At 36.0% G+C, this 10,354-nt stretch overlaps 1 protein-coding gene across 1 annotated transcript in view; it reads left to right on the forward strand.

The window, feature by feature from the left end:
• Nucleotides 1-10,354, forward strand: part of SUZ12 (SUZ12 polycomb repressive complex 2 subunit) — a gene marked incomplete at its 5' end in the record, with an annotated part of 46,480 nt that overhangs the window by 17,193 nt on the left and 18,933 nt on the right. The window contains 3 exons of the mRNA XM_005877635.2: nt 3,482-3,531; nt 7,048-7,133; nt 9,153-9,384. Of these exons, the coding sequence (XP_005877697.1) occupies nt 3,482-3,531; nt 7,048-7,133; nt 9,153-9,384 (368 nt within the window). The remainder of the gene's footprint in view (nt 1-3,481; nt 3,532-7,047; nt 7,134-9,152; nt 9,385-10,354) is intronic.

Here is a 10,354-nt window from a genome sequence, read left to right on the forward strand (position 1 = left end):
CGTCCCCAGGGGCTCTGCCTCTCTGTCCCAGCAACGGCTGCAAACCTCGGAGGGACCGTAGCCAGACAGTCCTGCTTCTCCCGTTTGAGTCTGGGTCCCTAGAGACTCGCTGGAGCTCAGAGTCTGAGGCTCCCTCCGGATTGAAACAGACAACCGCGCCCTCAGCCACCAGCCCCCACCGTGCGCTCTCCGCACCTTAGTATTTTACTTCAGCACTGCGCCTCCTCTGATTCTCGGTTCCTCCTAGTTGTAGAACTTCCACTCAGCCAGCCTTCCTGTGGTTCTGGATGATGTCCGTTCTGTCTTTTAGTTGTATTTTTGAAGTGGTTGTTCGAGGCAGCAAACTCCAGCGTTAACCTATGCCGCCATCTTGGTTTTTTCCTAATGTACCATTTAAAAACTGTCTCAGATCCTCTGTAGTGAAGGACCTTTCTATTTGTTTTTATTTTCCCATCTTTTGTAGATGGATACTTGTGTAAATACACTAATCACATGCTTGTAAATTATGGCAATATTAAATGTCTATAAAAGTTTTTAAAGTCTTGTTCTTAATTTCTTACCTTGTTGTGGAGTGGTAAGTTTTCCCAATGAGACCTCAGTTTGCAGACTACATTTTGAGTAACATTGATTTAAAATATTTTCTGGAGTAGGTCAAGATGTTTCTGGCATTTTAAAATTGGAAGTTAAAAATCACATTTCCTATAAAACCAATGTAAATAATACTATAAGTACCACAGTGTAATGGCAATTACACTGACCTTAAAAATCTTGCTATTCTTGGGAGGATATCATTATCCTTATAAAAAGTATTTATCAAGTGCCTCTTCTTGATAGAAGTATTTATCAAGACACTGCTAGGTTCTAGGGGTGCTGATATAAAATGATTGTTGAAAGAGAACCTGTGTGAAAAAAATAGTGACAAAAAATGGTAAATAGAAGTGCTTATAAAGGAAATTAAGCTCTCTGATTATAAAGCTCTGGGATGGTTGGGGATTGGTTTTATGCAAGACTCAGTCCTGAGAGGTCATTTTCTCATTGTACAGATATCGGGTCACAGCTAATAACTAAAGCCAGAATTCAAACTTGAATTTTCTGTCTCTAATTAATCATTCTCATCTATTTTCCTACTCTGTGTTATTGTAATCTATTTTCCTATATAAGGCTTTAGTGGCGATAAAACAAATGGGAGCCATATTATAGACAACAGTAAGACAAAAGATTTGGCAGCTAAGGACTCACTAGAAAATTTGGAGAAAGGAATATTACATGGTGTTTTTAACAAAATTAACCTGGTTTTAGCCTGTAGGTTTTTTAACTGAAGCAACTAAGAATAGGATAGGCTGGTTGTGACTAACGTATTATTTTCCAATATGTGTAAATTCTGTAATTTCCAATCATTACATGCTCCTTAATACTATCTTGCTTCAGTGTCTTTATACAGGGTGTGCCCAAAAAATGAATATACAATGTCTGTAGATTCTACTACATTTTGAAAATGAAATGTATTTTCATGAACACTTCCTTTATAATTATTCAAAGCATGTATATATATTTTTGGGGATACCCTGTATAACTCTTTCCCCCTGCTTATAAGAAAGCCTAGATTATCACCATCTTTTTTAACCAAAAAAACCCCCATACCCTTTATGGATCCTTATGCCTTTTTCTTTCACTAGTAAATTTTTTTTTTTTAATAAAGGGAGACTTTTAAAAAATATTTTTTTATTGATTTCAGAGACGAAAGGAGAGGGAGAGGGAGAGAGAGAGAAACATCAACGATGAGAGAGAATCATTAATTGGCTGCCTCCTGCACGCCCCCCCACTGGAGACTGAGCCTGCAATCCGGGCATGTGCTCTTGACCGGAGTTGAACGTAGGACACTTCAGTCCACAGGCAGATGCTCTATCCACTGAGCCAAACCAGCTAGGGCATAGTAAATTTATTCATTTAAAATCTTCATTGTTGAAAGTATTACATATGTCCCCCCCCGGGGACCCTTCAGTTTGCAGGCTGACACTCTGTACACTGAGCCAGACTGGCTAGGGCTCTTTTTCTTTTTCATTAATCCTCATCCATTGATTTTTAGAGAGAGTGGAAGGGAGGGGGAGAGACAGAGAGAAATATTGATGTGATTGGTTGTCTTCCACACACTGAGGTTACGTGCCCTTGACGAGAATTGAACCCGGGACCCTTCAGTCCACAGGCTGATGCTCTATTCACTGAGCCAAACCAGCTAGGGCGATTACCCTAGTCAATTTCTTTTTTTTTTTTTTAATATATTTTATTGATTTTTTTACAGAGAGGAATAGAGAGTTAGAAACATCGATGAGAGAGAAACATCAATCAGCTGCCTCCTGCACACTCCCTACTGGGTATGTGCCTGCATGCCCTTGACCGGAATCGAACCTGGGACCCTTGAGTCCGAAGGCCGACGCTCTATCCACTGAGCCAAACCGTTCAGGGCCCTAGTCAATTTCTTGAGTAAGAGATCAGTACTGCTTCCCTTTCCCCAACATCTATTCCAGCCGTGGGCAAACTACGGCCCGCTTGAAATGAATAAAACTAAAAAAAAAGACCGTACCCTTTTATGTAATGATGTTTACTTTGAATTTATATTAGTTCACACAAACACTCCATCCATGCTTTTGTTCCGGCCCTCCGGTCCAGTTTAAGAACCCATTGTGGCCCTCGAGTCAAAAAGTTTGCCCACCCCTGATCTATTCTCTATTGCCCCCTCCCTGTCTGGGATCTATCACACTACAGAAACTATTCTGGAAAGTTATGAATGGCTTCTGATCAACAAATAGATTGTTTTATTTTGTGGTTTAAAGATACTACAAAAGCCTGTTGATGTTTCTATTATTCTATCCCATCTTAATCGTTTTTCATTGTGAGTAGATATTTTCAAAACAAATAGGATCTTTATAATTTATTCTTTTTCCTTTTCTATTGCTTATAAAACTACTAGTGGAAATGACATGTTGAAACAGTCATTTGTAATTGTGTATTATACCCACCCCTGATTGAAGTAGAAAGTGATGGTTTTTTATATTTGTTAGAAGGTTGAATTCCCATAGCTTTGGAATATTCAGACACTTTTGTATGGACTCAGCAACCCTTATTAAAAAAAAAATTGTGGGGTGGGAAGGGAAAGTTGTTCCTATGTTATAGGCATAACACTAAAGCACAGTAAATTATCTTTGCCTCTCATTCGGTGGTCTATTTTTATCTGCCTTAATCCTTTGGTGTTTCCATTTTTGTGTGTGATATTTGTTTGTTTGATTTTTAATGTGTAGACACTATTTCAGATGTCATACTTAATGGAAAACATGGAGTCATGGGCTTGAATCGAGTTAAGAATAAGAAAATCAAATAGTTATAAATTACCTGAAGTAGCTTTGATCTTAATGTTATGTTTTAAAGTCTGGCTATTTTTATTATAGAGCATTAAAGTGATAAATGTTTTGTTTGTTCTGTTTAGCTTGTCAGCTCATCTGCAGCTTACCTTTACTGGTTTCTTTCACAAAAATGGTATGTACTTTAAACATATTGGCATTCTAACAAAACACCATTGTTAATTAAAATATTACTTCATGTGTGTAAATTTATAAAATGGGAAAGATGTTGAGTCTGATAAATGTTAAACTTCTCGTTAGTTGACTTCTCCAATGCTTTCCATTATTGCTTTATGTAGTGAATAATGGGATGTGGAAGGTGTAACTTGCAACTCTTTAAAAGTTAATAGTTCTCAAGTTTTAGTGCTTCTGAAAATATCTTGGCACTTTTTAAAATCCGTATAGCTGGGCCCTACAAAGACTCAGATCTACTAGGATGGAGTTTAAGAGTCTACATTTTAATAAAGCACCAAGTCTAACTGGTGTATAACTCAGTAGTTGTGTGTCAACCCATGTGCCAAGAGGTCGCCAGTTCAATTTCCAGTCAGGGCACATGCCTGGGTTGCAGGATCACTACCTGGTAGGGGCCATGTAGGAGACAGCCAACCAAAGATGTTCCTCTCTCATCCATGTTTCTCTCCCTTTCCTTTCTTCTCTCTCAAAATTAATAAAAACATATTTTTTTAAAAAGAAAGAAGATTGCTGTCCTACTAAAAAACCCCAAATAGTTTAATAAACAAAATGATTATATTAGAACAGTTTGATAGCCAGCTTTTTTTACATTACAATTATGAGCTCTGTTCATATCTCTATTGGCAGCTAGTGTAACTTCTTTCTAGTTTTGATTTAGATCTGGTCCATATTTTGTATAGGAGTAACTTGAGTAGCACTTTTGTGGTTTTCCCCCCCTAACCCATTTATAATCTTATAGAGTCTTTATTTCTAATCATGATCTAGTTTTCTGTGATACTTTTAAAGTACATGGACTCTAACACTTAAGAATCTTATCATTTGAATTTTGTAGGTTTGTGAACCCTTTGTTCCCAGGGACTTACGTAAAACATATATAAATTCTCCATCACTATTGATAGTAATTGAATAATATTTACTGATCATTATTATTTTGTTAGTTAATATTAACTTAGTTGAATTAATTTTAGTTGAATTAATTAGTTGAAATTAATTGAAAAGTAGTTTGATTAAACTGTTCTCATGTCTGCATGACAAAATGTGTAAAGTTCAAAAATTGCTTGAATTCACTTGAATCTTTTATTTTTCCTTGATATCACTTAAGTAAATGAGAAAGTAGACTCTGTTGATACTTCTGTTACCAGAAAATAATTTCCCATTATAATCAAATTAGTGGAATTTGGGAAGAAGCAGATAGATATATTGCCTCTCCTGTCTATTCAAAGTATTGTTATAGGTTGTTGGTTTTTTTTAAGAAGTAATTTTTTTAATGTTTTTATTGATTTTTAGAGAGAGAGGAAGGGACAGGGATAGATAGATAGAAACATCCATAGAGAAACTGGATCGAGCCAGCAACCTGGGCATGTGCCCTGATTGAGAATTGAACCAGTGATGTCTTAGTTCCTGGGTCAGAGCTCAACCATTGAGCCATGCTGACCAGGGAAGAAATAATATTTCTAAGAAACCAGGATAGAAAACTTACATCCAGGTCTCTAAAATCTGATTATTTTTTCTTTGTTTTTTAAATGAAGACTTTTTGTTTAGCAGTTACTATTTGAAACTGCTTAGAATGAATACACAAAGATTATTAGGGTGCTATTTTTGGAGTAAGTAATGTTTGGAGAGTAATGTTTTGTTACTGGATTTTAGCCATTGGATTATTTTTGCTATATTAAAGTATTTTTATCGTGGATATAATTTTCAAATAGACTGATTCAAATTCATTTTATGCACACTTTTTAAGTGAAAACTTGTCCAGAATCTCAAGACAAAAATTATTTTATTTCTGTATGTTTATAGATTCATTTATTATAATTCTTCCACATAATACTGAAACTTGATGATGAATGAGTAAATATTTAAAATTTTGATCTATTCAGGCTTTAGGTTTTAAAGACAAGCTATGGCCCAGTGTGGCTCAATGGTTGAGCATCGACCCATGAACTGCGAGGTCACTGGTTCAATTCCCAGTCAGGGCACCTACCCAGGTTGTGGGCTCAATCCCCAGTAAAGGGCCTGCAGGAAGCAGCTGATCGATATTTCTCTCTCATCGATATTTCTGTCTCTCCTTCTCCCTCTCTCTAAAAAAGTCAATGAAAACATTTAAAAAATAAAAAGTCGAATTATGGAAAATAATTTGTTAGTTAATTGGTATAGGTAATACAGAATATATTTTAAAATTAAAATACTTAAACCTTTGTGAGCCAAGAGATTCCTTGCAGTGGTTCTCAACCTTCCTAATGCTGCGACCCTTTAATACAGTTCCTCATGTTGTGGTGACCCCCAACCATAAAATTATTTTCATTGCTACTTCATAACTGTAATTTTGCTACTGTTATGAATCGTAATGTAAATACCTGATATGCTATATGAGTTTTCCAATGGTCGCGACCCACAGGTTGAGAACTGCTGCTAGAGAAATTCTCATGAAAAGGTCAAAAATAGATATTTTTATTTTGAAATGATAATATGCTTATGTAACTTTTTTTAAATTCATTTTTTTATCTCTTTGGTCTTGAGTCAAATCAAAGATTTTTTAGTTTAACATCTCTGTATTCACAGTGAAACATGTATACATTTAATTGTTTTTTCCTCCTGAACTATTTTATTGGTGCTTTCCACCAAGAAGCTTTAACTATATTTGTCTTTTTTTTTTTTTTACAATTGCAGTTTATTACATTCTTTTATTGTTATAATTGTTAAATCTTTATAGCAGAAGTAATCAGAAGTAATCAGTAAGCCTTTTTAGTTTTAATTAAAATAATTGAGCCATTATCTGAATGAAAAGAAAATCACAGGCCCTAGCAGGATAGAGCATGATCCTGATATGCCAAGGTTTCAGTTCAATCCCAGGTCACCCAGTGAATGCATAAATAGGTAGAACCAACAGGTTGATGTTTCTATCTTTCTCTCCCTGGCCCTCCCACTCTCCTTTCCTCTCTCTCTTTAAAATCAATAATTAAAACAATTTAGGGGGAGAAAAGAAAATCAGTATATACGAAGGTAATTACAATTGTCTTGTGAAAGGTTTATTTAAATGACTTTATATGTAAAGGCTTATTAAGAGTTTGCTGCACATTTGAAACTGATTTTGGCCCTCGCTGGTAGCTCAGTGGTTAGAGTTTCGGCCCACAGACTGAAGGGTCCTGGGTTCAATTCTGGTCAAGGGCATGTACCTCAATTGTAGGCTCGATCCCCAGCTCCAGTCAGGGCACGTGTGGAGGCCACCAGTCGATGTGTCTCTCTCACATAGATACTTCTCTCTGCCTCTCCCCCTCGCTTCCACTGTCTCTAAAAATCAATGGAAAAGGTATCCTCGAGTGAGGATTAACAAAAGAAAGAAAAGAATGAATAAAATTCTGAGAAGTCTTTTTTATTAGAAATTTCTAGACTTCTTAGGAAAATGAGTGCTGTATTTATATATTCTTAAAAATACATTTGAAATATTGATTTTTCTATTTAGATAAGCCATCACAAAACTCAGAAAATGAACAAAATTCTGTTACTCTGGAAGTCCTGCTTGTGAAAGTTTGCCACAAAAAAAGAAAGGTAACATATACAATTATATTGGTAGATTAAGTAAGATAATTTTTAAAATTTGAATATGTTCATGTGTATATACTTTGTATTTAAACCTTGAAAGCTTTTAAATATGTTAGTGCCTGAATTGTAAAACTGATAACCTCTTTGCCAACCTCCCAGATCTGTGTGTTTTCCTAGTCTGGCTGTAGATTATATGCATAAAACTTTCTCCTGTAGGAGTCTGACAATGAAGGGAAGAAGCTATCTTTTAACATTTTAAGACATAAATTCTGTTACTTCCCTACTACTTAAGTCTCTTCTTACACCCATTGAAATTTTAAATAAGGGCTAAGAGAGAGTTTTTCCATAATCCTTTTGAAAAAAATAATCCTCAGGCTAAGAAATTCTGTTGCCAGCGTTATCAGCCATTAACTTGTTAATATATTGCTTCAAGTTTTTATTATAAGACTAGAGGCCTGGTGCACGAAATTCATGCACGGGGGTGGGGTTTCCCCCCTCAGCCCAGCCTGCACCCTCTCCAATCCGGGACCCCTCGGGGGATGTCCGAATGCAGTTGGACATCCCTCTCACATTCCAGGACCGCTGGCTCCTAACTGCTCACCTGCCTGCCTGCCTGATCGCCCCTGCTGGCCCCCTTGATCACCCCTAACCGCCTCTGCCTTCTGGCCTGGTTGCCCCTCACTGCCCCCCTCTGCTGGCCTGGTTGCCCCTCACTGCCCTCTCTGCCGGCCTGGTTGCCCCTCACTGCCCCCCTCTGCCGGCCTGGTCACCCCTTACTGCCCCCCATGCCGGCCTGGTCACCCCCAACTGCCACCCCTACTGGCCTGGTCCCCCCACCCGGCTTGGTCACCCCACTCAGCCTGTTCAGTCGTCCGTTTGGTTGCGATGGCCCCTGGCTCTTTATATATATAGATGAAAGTATTGTCATAAAAACAAGTGTTATAATGGTTAAATTTCCTGGACAACCCACCAAAGCCAGCAGATAGACTTTTAGTAGCCTTAAGTCAAGTCCATGGGTATTTTGAAGTTCCTATTGCTGATGTTCTTCCAAAATCATAGTAAGGTGATACAGGACTTGAAAACTGCTAGAGCATTGGTATGGATGGACTAAGGTGACAAGAGATGGCAGAGTAAATATATATTAAAAACTTTGCAGTTAAGAAATACCACTTTCTGTGCCTCCAACTCCCATGCACATATGACATGCAGTGATGTGAAAATTCTTTAATATATATTTTGATTTAGGCAAAGATATGTGAATATACCTATAGTATCCTTTTTATGTTTAAAAAATAATAGGCATAAATATTTTCTTGGAAAGATGGATATACTAATATTAGTCATCTCTGGAGGGTAAGATCTGGGGGGGTGTGAGAAACATTTTTCATTTTATACTCTTTTGTGGATTAGACTTTTTTTAAACCATAAACATTTATTCATTTTTAAAAGCTATAATGAAATATGTACTATATTTTCTTGTTATAAAGGTCTTTTGCATCTTCTAATTTTTCAACTATGCTCTATAATTCTAGTTATATGATTACAGAACGTTACTCATAAGATGAATATTGCCTCTGTTAAACAACATATTTAAATGAATTTACTTATGTCATAATGTTGACAGTGAGGTTATAATTCTCTTTTCATTTCTAATGGTCTCATCTATCTTTTTGTTAAAATATAAAATTTAAGGGATAAGATTAACAAGTTTAATGTTCTAAGCATGATTTTAATTTCATATTTCTAATTTAGAACTTTTAAATTATCAGCTAAATATTGGATATACTGTATCATTATTTTCAACATATTGGAGAAATCCTCATTTGTGTTAATATTTGGAATATACTTGCTCCAAATTTTGTTTTTGCTTCATCACAATTTCACAACTATGGTTAGAATTTTAGTATGTCATTTGGGAATCTTGGCCTATAGCATGTTTCCTATAGCTGTGATTACAAGTTTATTGTAATTCTAATAATTGCATGTATATAAATAAATATAATTTAATAATCTTTACTTTTGCAGGATGTAAGTTGTCCAATAAGGCAAGTTCCTACAGGTAAAAAGCAGGTGCCTTTGAATCCTGACCTCAATCAAACAAAACCTGGAAATTTCCCATCCCTTGCAGTTTCCAGTAATGAATTTGAACCTAGTAACAGCCATATGGTGAAGTCTTACTCATTGCTATTTAGAGTGACTCGTCCGGGAAGAAGAGAGTTTAATGGAATGATGAATGGAGAAACCAATGAAAATATTGGTAATTTTATTTTAATAATATGACTAGATTTTATCATAGGAGATTACAGTGGTTAATGAAAATTATTGAACCAGTGTATCTTAAAAGTATTCATAATTTTGTACTATTTCTTTTTTAGTTATTGTAATAATTTTTTAAGACTGCCATTCCATGGGGAAAAAATGATGCAGAACTAGAACTGAATTGCACGTTTTTTAATAGCATTGCTTTTATTTGCAAATCTCTGATAGTCTAATGAGATATTTTATGGTAGATTGCCCAGGCTCTTGGACTATTGGCTATTGTGCTGTACTAGGTATTTAATTTGTAAAGTTCTCATTATTACATGGTGAAACATACTTCATACAGTAAAATAATAAATTGAACACTGGATGGGAAAAATTGGAATTTCAAATTAGCCTCACAGCAAACAATAAATTCACTACCACCTCAACATTTTATTGTGGAAAATTTCATATATACAGAACAGTCAAAAGAATTTGTGAACACCAATATCCTCACATTCAACACATAGATTGTGCAATTAATATTTTATTATACTTGGTGATTATGTATATCCCAACAGTTCTGAATCCACCTTTGAGGTAATCATTCAACCAACATATAGGTGCTGGGGATACAAAGTTGATTAAAACACCCAGTTTTATCCTCCATAGGCTCACAACCTAGAGTATGGAGATAGACAAATACAAATAAATACAATTGACCGTTGAACCAATGCGGGGGTTAGGGGTGCCTAACCCACCCCACCTCACTCACCTCTGCAGTTGAAAAATCCATGTATTAATCTTTGAGTTTTTTTATTTTTTTAGGTGGTATACAGAATCTTTTTTTAAAACTATGTTTTTATTGATTTCAGAAAGAGGGAGAAAGGGATAGAAACATCAATGATGAGAGAGAATCGTTGATCGGTGCCTCCTGCATGCCCCTTACTGGGGCTTGAGCCTGCAACCCGGGCATGCCCTGACTG

Source organism: Myotis brandtii, unplaced genomic scaffold (genome assembly GCF_000412655.1).
Source record: "Myotis brandtii unplaced genomic scaffold, ASM41265v1 scaffold523, whole genome shotgun sequence".
Lineage (NCBI taxonomy): Eukaryota > Metazoa > Chordata > Mammalia > Chiroptera > Vespertilionidae > Myotis > Myotis brandtii.